General features: G+C 37.3%; 2 protein-coding genes across 2 annotated transcripts in view; one reads left to right on the forward strand and one right to left on the reverse strand.

The window, feature by feature from the left end:
• Window positions 1–21,039, forward strand: part of ALG10 (DIE2/ALG10 family) — a 287,661-nt gene that overhangs the window by 240,333 nt on the left and 26,289 nt on the right. The window lies entirely within an intron of this gene.
• On the reverse strand, window positions 731–3,186 carry LOC149201436 (protein kinase STUNTED-like). The gene is made up of 7 exons (XM_089399722.1): window positions 2,740–3,186; window positions 2,363–2,611; window positions 2,032–2,192; window positions 1,803–1,879; window positions 1,564–1,711; window positions 1,312–1,461; window positions 731–1,105 (listed from the first exon to the last, which is right to left on the reverse strand). Exons 1-7 carry the CDS (start codon window positions 2,960–2,962, stop codon window positions 833–835), a joined length of 1,281 nt encoding a protein of 426 aa, XP_089255848.1. The 5' UTR covers window positions 2,963–3,186; the 3' UTR covers window positions 731–832.

The raw sequence follows: 21,039 nt of genomic DNA on the forward strand, positions 1-21,039 counted from the left end.
TAAAAGGAAATTGATGTGATTTCCAAGCTACTTGAATCCATTGAACACAGAGAGAATCAGTTGAGAACTGATGAATGAACATGGAAATCGATGTAATTCCTAAGCTACTTGAATCCATTTTGAACACAGAGAGAATCAATTGAGAACTGATGAATGAACATGAGCTGAAGCAAAAGGACACTATCATTAAGCTAGTCGACCCTGAAATTGAAGAAAATGATCATGTCAAACAAATCTACTAGCAGTGTACTAATAATGGTAAAATCGACTTGCAAGAAGAAAGTAACTTAAATACCACATTTGTTGGAAAATGAAATCAATCAAAAAATGTTCTAACCAGAGATGAAGTTGATTCAAATGAAAGAAGTTCAAATCAGGGTGAGGTGAACCCAATAAATGAGATGTCGATAATCCCAGGAAAAATCAACTAGCAACAATGAAGGAAATCGATTGAAAATAATTAGTTAATTCCATTGTTAAGATTTCAACTTGGATATCATTTGTTGCCCAGGTACATTCTCTTGGAGAAATCGACCTGCATGTTAGGATGTAAATAAGTTCCAATTAAACAAAACATTTTTATTTGAGGGGAATTGAGGTCCAAAAGAGCAGAGTTCTTGGCAGAGGAACAATATAACTGCAAACACCCATTCAATGTTATTGTTCAATCCCCTAGTTTTCATACAATCCTTAGCTATTCTTTGAGGTCTAGCATAATACGTCACATTCCTGGCCATATAAGAATATGAAACCACTGTGGCCATGGAAACTTATAAAGCAACCATAAACAAATGTATTGCTGGCAACAAAACTCACTTCTTTTAATCTTGAATTAAAAGCTTGATGAATTGCTACATCGGCGCAGTCCGTAATCTTCCAAAGAATTGTTTGTTGGCAAAATGCCCACACTATGATCTGTGCTACTAAGTGATACCGTATCATCATCCACCCCAAGCATGGCAAGGGTGAGATGGGTTTGTATATCATGCCCCCCCTGATTTTCTACAATGTCATCCTCATCTGAAGTATCCATATCCTTGATCATTGTATTCTGGCACCACGCCCAGTCAGTCCTCTCATCTTCTCCTTGTAGTAGTTTTAAAATCTGCCGTTAATCATATCTTGGTATTAAAGAGTAAGCAGAGATGAACAGATGTGGTTAACATAGAGTGTTTTATAGCTAAAAGAAAATGTAAGAGAAATTGCACCCTAAAGTAATTTTTGCAGGTAAAGAATACCCTCAAAAAACACACGAGGTAGTAAAAACAAGCCCCTGAAGCATATAGAAATGAATAGAGGAAGATAAATTACTCGGCTCATGCAAGGACGGTAATGAGATGTTTCCCTTAGACAAAGCGTAGCAGCAAGCATCATTCTATGCATTTCATTTGTATCATAAACATTTTGCAAACATTTGTCAGCAAGACTTTTGATATTACCATCCTGTAAGAGTGGTCTTGCCTGGTTTCAACATTTACAGAAGGTTAAACATGAGCCCCTAATAAGGATAATCAATATAAATAAACATGAAGAAGAGAGTCAACTGTAAAAACCAGGACTTACCCACATAATCAGGCTTTCTTGACCCTTGGGACTTGCTGTATCAATTGGCTTCCTTCCAGTTATTAGCTCAAGAAGGACCACACCAAATGCATACACATCCGTCTTCTCATTAACCTTTCCATAAACAAAGTATTCTGGAGCAAGATACCTGTCAAACTACAATCACAATTAGTGAATTTACAAATTGGATAGCTTTAATCTGAAAATGGCCAATCGAAACTGGGAAGATGCTTACATACCCAAATGTTCCTAAAACATCGCTGCAAGTGATATATGAAGATGTTGGTGCCCACCTTGCTAGCCCAAAATCTGACAACTATTATAATAACACGCACATTAATTCTGTTGAAATTTTTCATTAGTGCAGAATTCCAAGTTTCAGTTTACAAGTCTAGATCACTAAGATCTCTTCAAATGCTGAATTGTGCAATTTAGTCTTGATTCTTCTTGCAGTAAAAAGATTTATACCTGTGGTTCAAACTCTTCAGAAAGCAAGATATTGGAAGACTTTACCTCTCCATGAATGACAGATTGAGAAAAGCCATTATGCAAGTAATCTAATGCTTCAGCAACTCCTACAGCCACTTTTAATCGCACTTTCCAAGGAAGTATTGGCTTTTCCTCTCCTCCTGAAAAATATATACATAGTCAATAGCTAGGACTATAATCAAATCTCAGAAAAGAGAAAATGAAAGACCCTGCCATACAATACATAACACTATGATGCTTAAAACGTACTACTGCTTAATATTTCTACACGATTTCATGATTCTTAAAATGCAATACTTTGAGTATATACCATGGAGATTCTCTTCAAGGTTTCCTCTGGATACAAAATTATACACCAGAAGGCGGTTAAGGCCTTCTGCACAGTAACCGATAAGTGTAATGACATGGTTGTGCTTCAATAGAGTAAGAATCTCAACTTCAGAAAGAAGCTCTTGCTCTGTTTTGGATGATGAATTCAAGATTTTCACTGCCACCGATTGTCCATCAGGAAGAAATCCTCTGTACACCTTACTGCAGCCTCCTCTTCCTATAAAATTCCCTGCAAGAATAAGGATGTTACATAATTGAATTGAGTTCACAAGGTTAATATACATTTCAAGGGAAATTTCCCATTCAAAACAGAAGCACAGAAATGAAAAACTCCATGAGGAAAACTACAAATGCAACCTGTTGAAAAACCAGAAGTAGCAGATTGCAACTCCTGATATGTAAAATGCCTGCAGGTTTTACTTAGACAAAGGAACTCTAATCTCCTTGCCAAACAATTTTCTTCTCGATCAGAATCATTCTGCTGACTGCAAGGAAACCCTTCTTCTTTAGAGCATGCTTCAATTGGTGCTACCTCATTTGAAGACCGAGCTTCATGTTCATAGTTGCAAACCTTCTGCATAATCTGTCCTTTCAAATGAAGCTCTCCAGTTGCCTGTGTAAGCCTATTTGGCAACTGTAGTGCCCATTCAACTACAGATGTTTGTTTTGATGTAGACTGTGGAGTAGGAAGCTTGGTCAGTGAATCGGCTCCACGTAAGAGGGGCCATCCAGGTACTGATTCTCCTTTCTCTGTAATCAGTCCCGAAGTCGCCCTTTTGGGAACCTTTTGGTTAAGAACTACCCACTACTAACCAGTTCTCATGGATGCCATAACAAAAGGGAGAAGCATGCCAAGGAAAATGGCATGAGTAAAGAAGAAATTGAAAAGGAGATTTATGAGTTGAAGGAGAGATTCAACATAGTCAAAATGAGGCTTGAAAGAGAATACCAAAGGTAGAGATGGGACCTAAGGAAGAAGGCCAAATTACTTGTCAGAAAAAAGATTTTAAGAGGAAGACCCCTAAAGCTAGAAAGCTAGGGAGGAAGATGAAGCACCTGTTGAGCCTAAAGTTGAATTAGTTCACTATTTTGAACCAGAGCAGGGAATAGTCCTTGATGATGAGGAAGATGTTGAAGAGAGACTATCAGAGAGTCTCATGGACTGCATAAAGAGTTCAAATCAACATGGATTTGTTGATAGAAGATATGGTGGAAAAAGCATCATAACAGTAGAGGGAGCTACACAAAGAGGATGTCGATGAGACAATAAATGAAAGTCTCATGGGAGGTTAGCTAGAAGTGCTCGTAACATATATACCATATGGGGCTAAAGAGCTTGGTGATTATGATACTGATGCTATGTGTATAGATGCAGATGATAAGGATTTTCAAGAGGGACAATCATTCATAGTTGTCATAAGAATAGAAGAAAGAGAAGGAGTACCTTCCTAAAGCATGGAAGGAAGACAAAATTTGATGTTGGAGGCATCAGAAGAGGCCAGGTAACCTTTTATTTTTAAAATTGGTGAATTTTATGTGAATGCATGCTTTGCATGTGAGGAGAATGGACAACTGGTCCAAAAGGAGAACGAGAGCACTAAATTGATCCAAGAAATCCAAATTGAGGTAGTAGATGCTAGACAATCCTCAAGGAAGGATGAGTTTCCAAAAGGAAAAAACAATGCATAATGAAGCCAAGATAACCTTGCAAGCAATTTTCAGAAGTGACCATGGATCCTAGCAGCCATGTGAAAGATGGATAACAAAACCAAGTTTATGTTAAGACAAGGAAGGAGGCAAAATTATCCCTCAAATGTCATTAAGGAGGAGGCCTTGAACAATCAAAGAATGCATCTATAAGAGAGAAATTGTAGAAGAGGGGACGAACAACATCATGATGCAATGTTCTTTAGAGATCGGTTGATCAATCCAAGGTTTAAGGATTGGCTTGAGTAACATTGTTCAAAGAATGCAATCAATAAGACAAAGGTGTCGAGCTTATTGCTGCAACTGGAGAGCTTGGTTCAACAACAAGAATTATGAATGTTGGCACCCAAGGTATAGTACAATTAACCACAAAGAGAGACTCATTGTACTTAGTTGTAATATATAGACTGTTGTATAGACACTCTATATAACAGTGCAATTTGTCTTATAGCTTTACTAATTCTTTAGCAACAGTGCAATTTGTCTTCTTACCCTCCACAAGTCTTAACAATCAATTCTTCAATTATATGTTTAGCACCCTTCACTTGAAGATAGGATAATTCTTCCCATCAAGCTTAACGTTGGGTAGAGGGATGCTTTAAGATGAAGCTATCCTCCCCCTTGCTCAACAATTCTCTACAGATCTCAGAACAGAACCAAAGGTAATCTCAGGAACAACGTACTATACTACTATGACAAAGAACCACAATTCTGAAAGAACCACAATAGTAGTATAGTACGCTGTAGAATTTCTTCCATCAGAGATTATTAGGGACAGAAATATCATTGCATATTAACTTGAGCTCACAATATGATACACCAAAATTATGTGACAAGGCCACTCGATGCATATGTTTGCGATTTCCTATGTTGAAGGTTCCAATAACCTTTGATCGTGGAAAATATCCTGGTCCCAATCATGTTTATGATCAAGGAAGCGAGTTATTTACTAGGCAAGATAATTTGCTTCCTTTTCCCCAGTTAGAACTATGCAATAATTGCGTTGCCTAGTGAATGAAGTTTTTATACTTTTTGAGGGACCCGTAGCATCATCATCATTTGGACTGGAGTATTTGTGCTTGGCTGGGCTATTAATGGAAGCAGGGGGTTTACAGAAGGCCCTTGTTTATTATAAGGGGGCAATCAGGTTGAAGCCTATATTTGGATGTTCAATTGAGCCAAGGAAATGTATTAAAGGCTATGAGAGAGCTTCAAGATGTAATTTTGCGCTACCAACCAACAATCCAATTGTGTATTGACTATCTATTTGCCTTCGGGTATTTATCCAACGCTTTTTATGAACAAGAGTTGGCATTACCACTCTAGAAATATTCTATCATCCTGGACTCCATCTTTTTGGAGGTATAGAATAACCTGGGTGATGCATTGAAAATTTATGGGGAAAGTGGACGAAGAAATTGCTTGTTACCAGAACTACCTTCAAATTTAGGAAAATCATCCTCAGGCTCTGACAAATTCTGGGGGTATTTATATGGAATGGAATATGGTAAATTTGGTTGCTGCTCCTTTTTGTGGGATCCAACTGATATATAATGCAGGGGATGTCAAAGGTTCTCAAACAGTTTCCTCCAATTTTCCAAATGATAAGAAAACAATAAACGAGGTGGGAATTGCCATGGTCATGCTCAAAAATGTTGCAGAGGCTAAATTGAGGTCTATTGCAGGTACATGCATTTCTGAAGAACAAAACCAATATGTGGATTCTAAATCCATGTTCACACATATGGTTTTCAAATAACATTGTCATGGGATTAAGCTTTCCAATAACAAGCAGTCACTTGAGAATAGAACAAAAGGATAACTTCTTATAGCTCCAGATGAAGATGCACTGAATGTTTTGGCAAACTTCATGGCTAATGAACAACGATATGTTGTATAAATTCTACATATTGACAACATAGAACCAGATTATATTAACACAACATTGGTAACTGTCTTCCATAATTTTATAAGGGAGGATTTTGGTGACATTGTTGTATTCTTAATGAGGCAAGAGAGAATTGAAAGACTCCTGCAAAAGTAGGCTACACATTTGTTTGAGAAAATACCACAATTATCTGTTGTTGTCGGAGTAGAAAATTGCCTTGGGATAATGGAGGTCCTTCCAAGTCCATGGTTGAACTCATTTCCACCAGCTATTCTGTGCTTATAGATACTACTCCAAGGGAACATAGCCTGGTCATTTCACATCCAAAGTTAACAATCGTGCAAAAAGAATCTTCAGACATAGAGCTGGATTTTGCAAATCTGAGTTTTGAGGTAGTCTCACAACTGGTAGGTTGGTTCGATGAACTAGCCAATGAGATTAATTCAAGTAGAAGGCCAATTAGTATACTTGATAATGAAGATCTTTAGACAACTAATCCTTATATAAAAAGTCTAGTGCGCCAGGTGGATGAGAATTGTCTTTCACTGACATTAGATTGGCCTAGTCCTAATGCCATTAATAGAATGAGGCAGCCGAGAATGGAAGAAGAACGAATAAGGCAATGGAACATCAGTTTCATTGTTTTCATGACCAAAGCAGATGGTAAGGCAACCGAGGATGAAATGCAAGAGTTTAGCTAGGGTGAATTGGTTACACTTCCTTTCCAAGACGATGAGCATCAAATGAACATGATCGACACCATGGCAATGTGTGTGGTTGATTGTAGTTGTGCTTATAAGCAAGAAATAATGGGAAGGGGACTTGACCTTCAATTGATGAATTTCTTAGTTGACCTTAGATTAAAGGAGCATACATACTACATTTTTCCGACCTATTCATTTTCTCAAGAAAAACTACTTCAAACACCGTAGACAAGGCTTTTCACCATGGTAACTGAAAGTGGACAATGGATACCACCACTTTTATCCCAACAGGAAGGCATGAGAAGTCTAGAAAAGGAGAAAGGTTGTAGTGCAACTTATACTGCTGGAAAGAGTGGGTGGGTTGATCTAGAGCGCTCCTCAATTGACAAACAAAAAGGCGGATTTGAAGACACATTGAAAGCCTTCACCCTGGAAAGAAATCAGATAAAAGAAGCTATGGATTTTTCCTTGGATAACATTGATGCCTCAGGGTTTGATGAGACTTGTGCATTATTGTGGGATATAGATACTTCTGTAAAGATGGGAAAATTTCCATATTCAAATACTTCTAGTGAATTTGACCCGAACAACAAAGATGACATTGTCTTAATTGATTCTGTAAGGGTAATTTTGTGGATAATAAGGAGAAATCTAATATTGGGAATGGAAACGCTTCTAGAGTCTATGGATGCCAAGCAAGGCTACGAGGAAATTTTGTTGCATGCTCAATCTGCTCACATGCTTCACTCTGGAATAAAACCAAGTTCAAATTTTGATCATACTATGTATGAAGATGTTATAGTCAAAGATATTATTTTGTGTTTGAAAGCAGCAAGCGAAGAGCAGTGGGAACAAATTGAGTGTGCAATCGATGATGGTACTGGGATTAACTTTCGATATGCACATGGATGGACTTTCTTTCATTGGACTGCAGATTCTTAAGGAAATTCTACTATTCATAGGGCATTGTGTGACCATCGTTACCAAGAATTAGCTGAAGTAGTTATTTCAATGGGCAAAGGAGATTTATCAACACAAGAACCACAATAGTAGTATAGTACGCTGTAGAATTTCTTCCATCAGAGATTATTAGGGACAGAAATATCATTGCATATTAACTTGAGCTCACAATATGATACACCAAAATTATGTGACAAGGCCACTTGATGCATATGTTTGCGATTTCCTATGTTGAAGGTTCCAACAACCTTTGATCGTGGAAAATATCCTGGTCCCAATCATGTTTATGATCAAGGAAGCGAGTTATTTACTAGGCAAGATAATTTGCTTCCTTCCAGCATTCAGGCCCATTTGCTTCAAAGTGCTTACAAGTATTGTCAAACGGTAGTACATTCTAAATTTACTCATATTACACTTGAGAACTAGAACACATACCGCTTGAGAAGAGAGCTGCTGCCGCTTCAAGTACCTTAAGCTCAAACTAGTCTGTTGTTCTTTCTTGCATCAAAAGAACTGAGTACAATAAGAAACAAGTTCCATGAGTATAAAATCAACAAATACAAATGAATATTACATTTTTTATCATCACCCAACGAACAAGAACCAAACAAAACTCAAGTCACCGGCACCAACTGCTCTGGCCCTTATCACCGCAATAAACAATATGACGTACTGTGCCAAAGAAGCACAACATATTCAGCGAATTGAAATTTGAAATTAACCTATCATCTGATAAAATAACCCTGAAAATAAAAATGACCGCGTATTTTGACCAAAAACACCCAAGAACACATCTAGATTGCACAAAAATGAGCACAATCTACAGCTATAAGAAAGCTAACAGAATGAAAGGGAAAACCAAAGGAAAAAGAAACGGACATTTAACGAAATAGGCGTGATATAAGCAACAGATAAAACAGCAATGACCAGAAAGTTACTGCAAAAATGGTGCAGAAATATTATTTAAACCAACACGAACAATACATGGGAATCAGAAGCAGGAAGTTGCCTTCTCCATCACAATATTCATCTTGGGATACTGGCAGACTGCAAACATCCAAATGCTGTAATATTTAGGGTAAGTACTGATAACTTTCCGTACCGACTGTTGTTGTTGTTGCTGCAGTGGCATGAGCCATTCAAATCCAAGAAACAATGGATACCGAAACCAGAGAAGAATAAGCGGATTGAAATCTGAAAATGCAAGAATATCCCACCGAAACTGCTGCTGCTAGATTTGTGAACTAGGATGAAAAAACCTATTTCAAAACCATTTTTATACAAAAACCCAGGGAGCCATATACACCAAAACAGCGGGCTGAATCCCTCAAAACAGGGAGCCGCCCTCGCTCCCCCCTCCATTTCAAAATAAATCTAACATCCCATGACCAAATCGACCCTCACAAACCACTCCCGGGACCAAATCGACCCTCACAAACCACTCCCAAACCAGAAAATCCAAACTGTAAATCAAAATGGGGGCGATTTTGATCAAATACCATTCCGCAAATATCAAAATGGGGCTATTTTGATCAAATACAATTCGGTTAGTTTATCCGCCCTGGGCTAAAATAAAAAAATAAATTAATTTTTAAATAAAATATGGGCTAATTATATAAAAAAAAATTATTATTTTAATTAAAAATTCGCCCCATTAAAATATAAAAAGCCTTAAATTTCGCCTTTGGGCGATTATTCGCCCCTAAAATTAACCTTGCTTATTAAAGCATGGGTTTCATGCTTGGGTCATCTTTTATTAGTCAAAGTCCCCATTGTGGACTCCTAGGATTTATATTGAGTCATTAGAGTCATTGTACATTTTATGAGACCCTTCTTGGGCTTTTGAATCATGTAAAAAGATTTATTATTGAGTCAAATTAGGTATTTGACACCTCCACACCAAGTTAGCCTCAAGGAGATCAAGTCAGCCTCAAACAGGGAAATTCGACCTCACCTCAAGCCTATATATACAAACAGATTGAATTCATTTGGAGCACTCATTCACTCTCACACAAGTTCGATATCTAGAAGAAAGAGCTGGAAAAGTGCGAAGTAGGAAAGGAGGCTAAAAGAAGTGCGAAGTTGGAGAAGAAAGGAGAAAAAGGCAAGATTGAAATTTTGGGCTATTTCTCTCTCTCTCTCGTGTAGGTTTCTTTGGGAGATCAAAGTTTTTCTTGTCAAGTCGAAGTTGCTGCTGCTGCTGCCATTTGTTGGGTTGAAATGCCGTTGCTTCAAGGTGGAAGTTGCTGGAAGAGGAGGTTGACTTGGTGGTTGGAGGTTTGTATCTAGGTTGAAGAGTCTCAAGGAAACTATTGAAGGAAGAGCTTTTGACTGGGTTTTCCCCTAGATAGGGGTTTTGCCCTCACAGAGTGCCTACGTCTTGTGCCTTGTGTAACATAATTTGGTAATCACTTGATGAAAGATAATATAAAAAAGAGGTAAAAGAAATCAACATAATTCATAAGTAATTAACAGGAAAGAGAAATCTAACCCTAACTCTGCTAGCATTGATTTCTCAACAATATGGTCTCCTAAACAAGTCAAAGAAGAAAATCTTCCTACTAGGAACAACGAAAATTCCACCAAAGTTTGGAGAAAAAAACAAGAACATCCAAAGATAGAAGAACATGACATGGTCTTGCCTGCTCAATGCACAAATTGTTAAATCATCTTCATGATTGACTGCTCCAAGGAAAAGATGATTGGACTGTGCAAAGTTGCAAGAAGTATAGAAGCAAGCAAAATTCTTGTGAAGATCACTGAAGTCTTGATTGAAGCCACCACAAATTTGTGAAGATAAGTACAAGCAGAAGAAAATCTAGTTGGTAAGTTGATTCAAGCACATGTATTTGAAGAGGAAGTTTCCGTCGTTGAACAAATAACAAAGGAAGCAACTCTTATAAAGGTTCCTTTAGCAAAATGAGTTGTGATACATTTGGGTTGAACAATGATGCTGAGGAGAGGATGGTTCTTCCGAATCCAAACCAACTACAAGGACAACCATTTCCCTTACTAAGGGATGCGACAAGAACTGGAGGGTGTGTAGCTGATGCAAAGTGGTGGATGTCATTTGATGATAAGCATGTTTAAGCATATGATCTAAAAAGTTTAGAAAAGTATTGCTTTGGAGGAAAATTTGTTGTTGATGTGTCTGACAACTTCCTCAAAGCAAATTCTCCACAAGAATATCATAAACCTAATAGTGCATACATGCTTCTGTATGAATGAGCAAGATCTGAGGTCTTTTTGGATTCCCCTGCACAAGTGGTAATTCTTGCATAATAGATAATGATGGAGATATGTTGATGAAAGAGATCCAGCAAGTGGAGAGACCAAGTGGCATAAGGACAAGAGTTATATTTGATGTTGTTAAAGATGAGTTTGCAAAGTTAAATATATCTTTGGTAATTGAATTTTTATTCAAGGTGTACTTGCACGCAAATCATAATCTCCGAGATGATTTGCCTCATTGGAAGGTGTTTTCCACTCTTCTTGTACACGCTGTGCAGTATGCTGTGAAATTTTTCCATCATCCATCATCTTCAGATTCTAGTGCCCCTACAATAAATGATTTCTATGTAGACAATTTGATTGATGTTTTTCTTGTGTTTCTTAAAGATGGAACAACATTGAAATATTATCTTCATAAATACTTCAAGGTTATTTATTTGAAGCATAAGCCCAGGGGGAACTCGAGAAGGTTACAACGAAAAAAATAAAGGAAATAATCTAAGTTGTAGGAAATGTGGGTCCAGGGTCCATTTCTGTGCGGAAACGGGGAAACCTGTATGGTACGGCCCGGAAACTGATTTCCGGCCGTAGTGTCCTGTTTCTCGAGGAGGAAACGTGGCTAGTACGGCCGAAAACGAGTTTTCGGGCTATACGTCAGAGTTTCCTCATGTAACTTGACTTTTTCTTGCATTTTTTTTTAAATTTTTTCGCTTCTAATTTATTATTGGGTGACTCAAATATCCTCTAGATGCTTCTAGATGTCTCTCAAGTTATAAAAAATATGATTTTTTTGAGTGGGGCAGTTGAATGTTCAAACCTATGGCCCTAGTGTTGATATGCAGTTCATGGTAATGTTAAATTTCTTAAAGTAAAAGTGATATTCTCCTTTATTTTTCATTTTCATCCTTTTACTTAAGTTTTTAACATTACCATGAAATGACTCAGGATGTTTGAGAGTGGTTTCGCCCTCATTGGATTTCATATGGAGAAAGTAGAATTTTAGATCTCACTCAAAATCTAGCAGACTTATTTGTTTTTCAGGATTTCAGGATTAGGGGGATTGCAATGTTTCCATTGGATTTTGTCATGTACTAGGGTATGGAACTTGTATTTAATCAAGAGAACCAAGCCCTCTATGCAGGGGAGACTCCCAATAATCAAGAGCATGTAGGGTACTAGGGTATGAAACTTGTATTTAATCAAGAGCACTAAGGTCATTCGACTATGTAGGAGGAGACTCCCAATCAAGCACGAGACAAGAAATTAGAAATTTCTCGTGGCTGATTTTGGATATTTCTATTTTCATTATGTGATCATTCATGAGTAGATGTGATGTAAATTTAGAGACTTATAGTTTATGCATTGACAATTGACAATTTAATCATAATGTAATAAATTAGAATGTATCATATATACTTTATGATTGCACATATTTTTAAAATGTCCTCATATATATATATATATATATATATATATATATATATATATATATATATATTGCGTTTCCCCGTTTCCAAAATTTGGGGGGGGGGTCACATTTCGTACCCGTGCCTGTTTTGGAAACTCGTACCCGTTTCCCCGTTTCATACAACTTAGGAAATAATACAAACATGGGGAGCACATGTTAAGAAGTGTTGTGAAAATACAATTAAGAGAGGAGACTGTGTTAGGGAGAGTTTCGTTTTGCCATTGATGTCAAAGGGGGAGAGAAAGAGAAGAAGCATGAAGTTAGGGGGCACATTATCGATAAAGGGAATTATGGCAAGTGTGTTGCCATCAATGAAAAAGGGGGAGATTGTTGAGATGTTGTCATTGATGTCAAAGCAAGGGCCAATCATGGTCAAAGTCAAATGGTTGAGAGATTGTCATTGATGCCAAGCCAAGTTGGCTAAGTAACATTAGAGGAAATTTCAGCCTAAGTGGCCTCCTAAGAAAAAATAATAAAATAGAAGTTATGAATTTTGGAGGGAAAAGAAGAATTTTTTTTTTTTTAATTGTATTTTTGGCTTATCTCCTTATAGGTTTACTCAAATTTCAAGCGTAGACACTCATTGGATGCGGAATTAAATTTCACATCCAATGAGTACCCATTATGCATACTTTTGAGAAGACCCACAATGATAAAAATTGAAGGTACATTAAAAAAACATGTTCAACACTCTTTTTAAATGTATCTTCAATTTTTATCAATGTGGGTCTTCTCAAAAGTATGCATAATGGGTACTCATTGGATATGGAATTTCATTCCGTATCCACCGAGTGTCTACACTTGAAATTTGAGTAAACCTATAGGGAGATATACTGAAAATACAATTAGAAAAAAGTAGTTTTTCTTCTTTTCCCTCCAAAATATTTACATGTACCTCTTTTTAAATTTAAAGGATTTTGATTGATTTACATATTATGAAGTGGAAATTACATGAAAATTTTGTGGGCACTTTTAGGTTGAAATTTCCTCTAATGGGAGCCAATGTGTTGAATAGTTAAGCTCAAAAGAAAGAAAAGCACTAAGGAAGAGAAGCCCTAAAAAGTCCTATGATGCAACAATAAATCCTTGTGAGTATAGATGAATATCACTGCTAAAAACAGATATTAAAATGCCTCGTGTTGGCATTGAATAAAACAGGTCAAAACCCATTGAATGAAGATTGTTCTGTTGATCTAGATCTAGTGCACAGGGGCACAAATAAATGATCCATAAATGACCATGTTGTATTCTCTGCTCACTCAATGTCTTGCTGCTGGTTAGTGGTTTGAGATGCAGGATAGCAGGGAGGAAAAGGCCATTTTCTGAGTCATGGAAGTCACCAGAACTTGATGGGACCCCCTCCATTGTAGAGTGCTCGGAAAGAGCGTTCTGGGGGTATATTCAAGTTTGAAAATAGATTCCTGGAATGAGAAGATAGAGACTGCTGAATCAACCCCTCTCAAAATTTGGAAAACCCGTAAAAAATGGCTAAGTATGGGATAGAAATCCCCAAATCGGGCCGAAAGACTTATCACATATCGCATATCAGTGTTGACGGGGGGTCCTAGACCATTATATCGCAAATCCCTGAATGCGAGAAATTGCAATCGGCGAAGTTAGAGGGCTCCTCCCTTAAGGATTATCGGCGGAGGCGAATGCCGATTGCGATATGGACCAAACTGCTGGGGAGGCTGATTTTCAAAATACAAAGGAAAGCATGGAAAAACAAGGCCTCAGCCAGCCTTTTCTCTCTCCTCCAGGGGGCCATGTGGTGGCTTCTTATTGTTCTGCGGAGCTGATGTGGCGGATGATGTCAACAATGACATGGCACGTACAGAGGATGATGTGACAGGGTGACACGTGGTAATGATTACGTTAATGATGATGTCAGTGGGTTATCGGCGATCGATGATCGCAATGTGCCAAAGATTAAAAGAGGTGAGACAATAGAGAAGCGCCGATTGCGATATGAGGGCTCGGATGCAATAAATTATAAACTACAACCTATAAAAATTTCGGGTCCGGGAAATCGGCCGATAAGAGGACTTATTAAGATATAAAGAAAAGCCCCTCGTGCATTTATTTGAAACCTTAAGTGCTTTATAGATGGGCCCTTGGTTTCCCCCTGTATGTAAAAATTCATAAAAGGGGCTATAGAAGGGGGCCTAAGACTTAAATAAAAATCCTCTCCGATTTGCCGGTTTTAAATGAATTAATCTTGTGCCATAATGCACTGATAAACACTGAACAAAGCTTTGACAGTTTGATGGGTCGGCAGTGGGGCGTTTTATGAGGAATAGTGGCGCTTTTAAAGAAAGACAGCTTGCAACATAGTCGGCACCGAAGTTAGCTTAAACCTGAAGTGACTATGTCGAACTGTTTCACATCAACCACCTTAAATCACCCATTGTAGCACGACACGGCCTTCACAAGAGTCTTTTGCAATAAAGGAATGTTTGACACCTTCTCCTTCTCACTGGGATCCTTCTCTTTGCTCATTTACTCCAAGATTTTCAGATCGTGTTTAAGAGTTTGAAGAGGCAGCACAACTTGAGATGACACCCTTCCTCGGCTAAGAAGGCAATCTGATCTGACAACAGAAGCCCTCGGCCCATGAATGCTCTTGTAATAATCATTAATGCCTTGATCCTCCCTTTCTTATAAATAGGGGGTCTTGATATTGTAAAAGGGTTCGAAAATCCGGAGAGAAAAGGGCCGATTCTGTAACTCCTGTGATAGCTTATAGATCTTTAGAATACCACAGATTGGTGGTGATTCCTCCTTCTGAACTTTGCAGCTTGTTTGTCCTGTAAAATTACTTGTCTGTTTGTTCCTCAGTCCTCCTATTCATGCATCAATAAGCACTGTAATGTCTTTAAATTCTCCTGCAGATTCATTTGTATTTCTTTAAATGCACATGCCTGTGTGAGGGTTCGAAATTACATTTGCAGCATTGTATGATGTGAAGTCATCTTTCTTCTATTGTCTATTCAACACTCCTTTTTTAACTCAAAAAGTAGATCAACTTTATGGTTCTAGACTCATGCTATGTGTATGAATTTCTTGGTGTTGTAAGCTCCGTAATTCTGAGTTGCTTTCCTTAGTTTGTTTGTTATCATTTACTTTAAAACAATTTGATTAAATTATGAAGTTTTGAAGGGAAATGCCTCCACTGTCTTGTTTTATTTCTGAAATCTACTTCTATGTATCAAGGCTTATATCATTGGCTTACATCTTTGGGAAGAAGAACCACTCTCTCGTGTTCATGTTTGAAACATAGGTGATGTCTCTTGTTATTCAAAAGTCATTTGAGACACACAGATTTGGATGACCCTAGGCACTGGTCTTGTCAACAATCCAAGGCTATCTCTAGGGGGCTTTCTCTGTATTATGCTGCATTTGTGCTGCATAAGCAAGTTTTAGCCGTAACAAACCACAATAATTGAAAATGTGAAACGCACAAAAATTTCTCTAGAACCAAATGTGAGAGGGATTCATAGGGCATTATAATCGAAGTAGAATAGTGGATTGGCTAAAATGGGAGCGACAACCTATTGTGTTCATTATTATTGAGAATCATCAAACATTTGAGAACAACAAAATCCTATGGTGATGCACAACACAACGATCTGATTAATTTACTGACCATAATAGGTAGTAGAGAAAGCCTCACCCTCTGATGCATCTCGCTCTAATGCTCTTCGATTCTTGTACATAAGTATTTCGAGCACTTGTGAATCAAACATTGTGTCTTAGGAATTTTCAACAGGGTTTGAAGATATAAAATAAGGAGAAAAAGAGCGCTTTGAAGATACAATCCATTGACATTTATCGGCAGTGCTACAAATAAAATTTGGCAGTTCCTTTATAACTGTTTGAAAATCACAATGGGCGATTTTATTACTTCTTCCTATCGACAACGCTAGATGTTCACTGCCGCGAATATTGACCGAGGAAGTTGATTCCTCTTGGCACAATTCCATTTGCTAGATTGAAAAATTTAGCATACAGGTCGGCTCCATCATAAATTACAAGTCGACTCCTAAGTAAAAGGCGACCCCAAAGAGCCCTCTAGACCAATATAAATAAGAAATTTGGTTCAATTCGTAGATGGTCATAACATCCAGTTGGAATACAAGAGGAAATCCGATGCGAGATCTCTGGTGTATCATAACTTAAGCAACATGAAGCAAAACTTGCGTGAGACTGAACCAACATAAGACAACCAAAGGAGTGTGAGTGGCTTGTTATCAGCCTTGTTCCAAGTGATCTCAACAAAGGAAAGAAGAGTGACTATGGTAGTGCTCTGGATCCAAGAGTATTCGTATTCACTTTGGAGAATTGATGTAGATGGTCTACTATTTACTGTTATGATGTGCTGCTAGATAGAAGGTGTTGACTACTACATGTCATTGGCCCATAGCAGTACACCCGTTTTTTCGTAGAAGGGATAGCGACTGATCGATGTGTTCGTGCCGTCCAGCTATCATCATCAGCCTGATCGTCATGTTATAATTTAAACCCATTCTGCATGCGTATAATGTAAATAATCTCAACAGATCCGTGTTGTGTATGTAGTTGCCTAGGTAAACCTACTTTTCCAGTGATGATCTACATTCCGAAAGGTTTTTTGTCTCACCGATCCATTTTCGAATGGTCGACAAAGTTTTCCTTCAGCCTTACCCCAAAGCCAGAATGGATTTTGTCACTGGGATCTTAGGCGAGTCTTAGTGTTATAGATCGAGTCTATGTAAAAGTGATTTGGGAATAATCCTAACTATTTGGTTAGGTTATTTTATTACAAATTGCTTGGTCTGCTGGATTATATTTGTGTCGCAGAAATGGGTAGTCTGTGAGGGTCTATTTCATATGGGTTTTCCCCTTGTGATGTAAAAGATTATGAAAATCATGATGTAAAGTGTTTTGAGGGTTGGAAAAATAATTTATTCCCTCATAGGTTAATTAATTAAATTTTTTGGCCAAAAATTAATTAAAATCCTAAGCCAGAAATTTAATTAATTCTAGGTCCTAGGTAAATTTAAATTCTCCGAAGGAAAAATTCGTTGGTCCTTAAAAATCAAAATTTGAAAGGTCCCGGGACTAAGGTAAATTGATTATTTTGCTAAATTTTAAGCCTTTGGTCCCTGGGGTTAAATCAAATTCAAATTTTGAGGAATTAATTCAAAAATTTAGCATTAATTAATTAATTAGGAATGAATTAATTAAGATGCATTTAATTGAAAAATTCGAATTTCCTCAAGAATTTAAAATTTCAACGGATGAGATTAAAAGAAATTTTGATCCTCATCAACGGTCGAAGTTGCTTTGATGAGGATCACTCGAACTAGCTGTTGGAGGATTTATCTTTAAATAGGAAGCCATTTGTCAGTCAATTGATCTGACCTTCGAGTCGTGTACTAAGCTCTCAAGCTCTCTTGTATACTTTTTTGAATTAATGCAAAAGCCTTTGGGGTTTCAACGTGTTGTAGTGTTCCTCTTCATGAATTTATGGTAACATTGTTTTAATTTTTGCTTAATATTATGTGAAAACTATCAATCAATAGCTCTTTTAGAATAATCTGAATAGAGGTATCTTATTCAGTTTGTTGGATCTAGAGTAACATTTTTAATTTTGATTGAAGTAGCAGGTATCTATATTTCTTCAGAATTTTATTGTTGTTCTATTTCTCTACTTGATTTTATGGTTGATCTAGTGTTTGTAGAAGATCTCTCAGGTTCTCATTGAGCGTTTGGGGATAGTCTTCGGTTGGACCAGCCAACTCTCAACACATATTTTCTGAAGAGCCTACTTCATATAAGCCTCAGGATTTATCTAACGATAATCTTTTTTCTGCAAGGTGTTTTTGGGCTAGTACCTTTCTAAAATTTCAAAATCTTTTAAATATTTTGTGGAAATTTTGATAGATCTGGCTATTAAGAGCCTTAGATTATCAGATCTGGGAGCAGAGTTGGACTCATACTCCTCAGATCTGATAGATCTATAAATTATTTGTATAGATCTGAAATTTTGTAACATAATTTTGAATTTTAACACTTGGTTTTTTGGGATTTTCTCTATTTTTGTACATATTGGGTATTGGGTTTTTCTCTTTTCACTTGTGCAGGAATAGATCTGAGAAATCAGCTAAGAAAATCTTCAGATCTGAGCTAAATCTAGACCCTGGAGGGCAAGATCTAGGCTCAAAGATTGTTTGCAGGAATAGATCTGAGAAATTAGCCAAGAAAATCTTCAGATCTGAGCTAATTCTAGACCCTGGAGGGCAAGATCTGGGCTCAAAGATTGTTTGCAGGAATAGATCTGGGAAATCAGCCAAGTAAATCTTCAGATCTGAGATTTTTTCAAGCAGATCTGGGGGTTTTGAGATAGATCAGAACAAGGGTTTCAAGTTTTGGGGCTCCTAAGCCCAGATCTGCCTTCTCCTAGCCCAACGCTAGTTCTATTGGGCCTAGTGTTAGCTGTCATTGGCCGTAGATTCCCCTTGCTCCATTTCTGATCTGAATATTTAATTTTCTGACACTGATCATTGGTGGGTTTTTTCAGAAAATTTGGTAAAAATTTGTGTTTCAAGTATTGCATTTTTTTTGGTAACTTGGGCAGCTAATCTTCAAGGCCTAGGTGTTAGGATATTCTGACACATAGGAAATAGTTAAGTATAACTTGGTCTAGTTTAGAGTTAGGTAAAGTGTGTTTCTTTATTATGTACATTTGTAACTTACAATCCGATAGTCATGATATGTTCTAGAGATGAAGTGATCCGACGATTCATTCTCTCCTCGGTATTACTGACACTTGATATGTGGCTTAACACTCGATTGGTCCATGATTTCTATTTAAAGAGCATGGAGGGTCATTTGTAGGGTGACTGTTCATGAGAGAAGCTTATGTAAATTTTCTTTCTTTTATTAATAAATTGCCTGAAGTGGCTGCGTTGGCTGAGGCCGTGGACTGTTTCCCTCTTTGAGAGTTTTAACCACGTCAAAAATACTGGTGTATTGATCTATGATCTTATTGTGAGCAGTGTCCTTTGGTGTTCTATCTGAGGAACTTACACTGTAAATTCTTACATGGTATCAAAGCTATTTGAGGGTTGCATCCGTTGGCGATCCAAATCCGAAGCCGGTACAACTGCATCTAACTGTTGTTTCCTAGATCTACTGTTTCTGACCGCTTTCGGGCCGAGAGAACTGCTCTATTGTGTTTGGAGCATCTATTCCAGTGAGGAACCCCTTTCGTTTCACGCGAAAAGGTTTCCGGTAGCCCTAGCTACCTCAATTTTAAGATCTGGAGGTATACAGTCTTTATTTGCAGTTTTAGTTATTCATCTCTGTATTTATTTCGGTTTATTTATCTCTCCGTTTTTTACTACCAGATCTATACTTTTCATTTCTGCATATGCTCTTTGCCCCGTGACTCTGTGCGATCTGGACAAATCAAAAACAGAAAGGAAGATTTTTTCTCATGCGTATGCTCTTTTCCGCCACGCCTTAATGTGATCTCGGAAAATTAGAAACATTGAAAAAAATATATAGTTTCCAGCGAAATCTAACTTCAAGCCATAAGGTTTGGTTTTTTTTTTTGCATGTCCGTGTTGGGTTGTGGGATTTTTTGTTTTGTGGGAAAAAAGAGTTTTTTCAAGTAAGCACGCACCCCAAAGCTTCTGTCACTAAAAAAAAGAAAACCCCTTCCTCTTTTCCAAAAATTACTAACCTTTTAAATTAGCTCACTTGGTCCAAAGTTACTTTATGAGAATAGAGGTCTTGGATTCAAGTCTTTCTTTTTGTTGAGTTATTTTTTCAAAAAGCACATGTAACTTATGTTTTAAAGTTACTTTATGTAAAAGTGTTCTCACCCATAATAAAAAGTGAATCACTTATAATTCTAAATTCTCTTTATCTTTTATTTAAGTTACAATTTAGTGAGTAGCTCATAAAGTACCATTGTAAAAGTGACTTTCACTTATTTATAAAAGTGGGTCACATAAAATCTTTTTTTTTAAAGTGAGCTAATTAGATTAAGTTTGGAAGGGGTGGAGGGGGGGAGGGCGGACGGTGCAAATTTTTTTTAAATATAACATTATCATTCACTTCCGCACAGTCACGCACTTCGTCAACATCTTCAACAACTTTTCTTCAAAAAGCCATAAATTCTTCGTCCGGAAGCCGTTTTCGGAGCCATTTTTTTAAAATTAGCCTAATTTTTCGAAAATTTTCCATTGGAGCACTTAATTTCATCATCTACAGCTTCAGTTTCTGTTAAAATGAAAAGTCCATGCCAAGTTATTCTTGACAGCACCAACTACTTCCAATGGTAGTCCTACATTGTGGATTTACTTAGAAGTAAAGATCTTTACAGAATAGCCTTAAGCCAAGAAACTAAACCTAAAGATGAAGATAAGGCAACCAAATGGGAAAATAGGCAAGATCAAGCACGTGGGTTGATACGGATGTCTATTTCTCTAGACCTTAGATTCCATATCGCAGAACTTGATACCTCTAATGAAGTAATGAAACAACTTAATAAAGTTTTTGGAATTAAAAATGAAATTAGAGCCCATCAACTTGAAAATGAGTTGCTTACGTTGGACCCCAATAATTATTCTTCCATTGAAGACTTTTTGTCCAAGTTCAAGACCCTTAGACTTCTCTTGGAAGGTGTTAAGGCTAAGAAAGAAGATGAT

This window comes from Pinus tabuliformis, chromosome 2_1 (assembly GCF_031772625.1).
Source record: "Pinus tabuliformis cultivar Carrire ecotype Pingquan chromosome 2_1, CPIR1, whole genome shotgun sequence".
Classification (NCBI taxonomy): domain Eukaryota; kingdom Viridiplantae; phylum Streptophyta; class Pinopsida; order Pinales; family Pinaceae; genus Pinus; species Pinus tabuliformis.

Coding starts and splice junctions, on each gene's coding strand:
- LOC149201436 (XM_089399722.1), bottom strand. CDS start 2,962: ATGCAGAAGGTTTGCAACTATGAACATGAAGCTCGGTCTTCAAATGAG. Junction 2,193..2,362: donor CCTTGAAGAGAATCTCCATG/GTATATACTCAA, acceptor TATATTTTTCAG/GAGGAGAGGAAAAGCCAATA. Junction 1,712..1,802: donor GATGTTTTAGGAACATTTGG/GTATGTAAGCAT, acceptor GTAGTTTGACAG/GTATCTTGCTCCAGAATACT.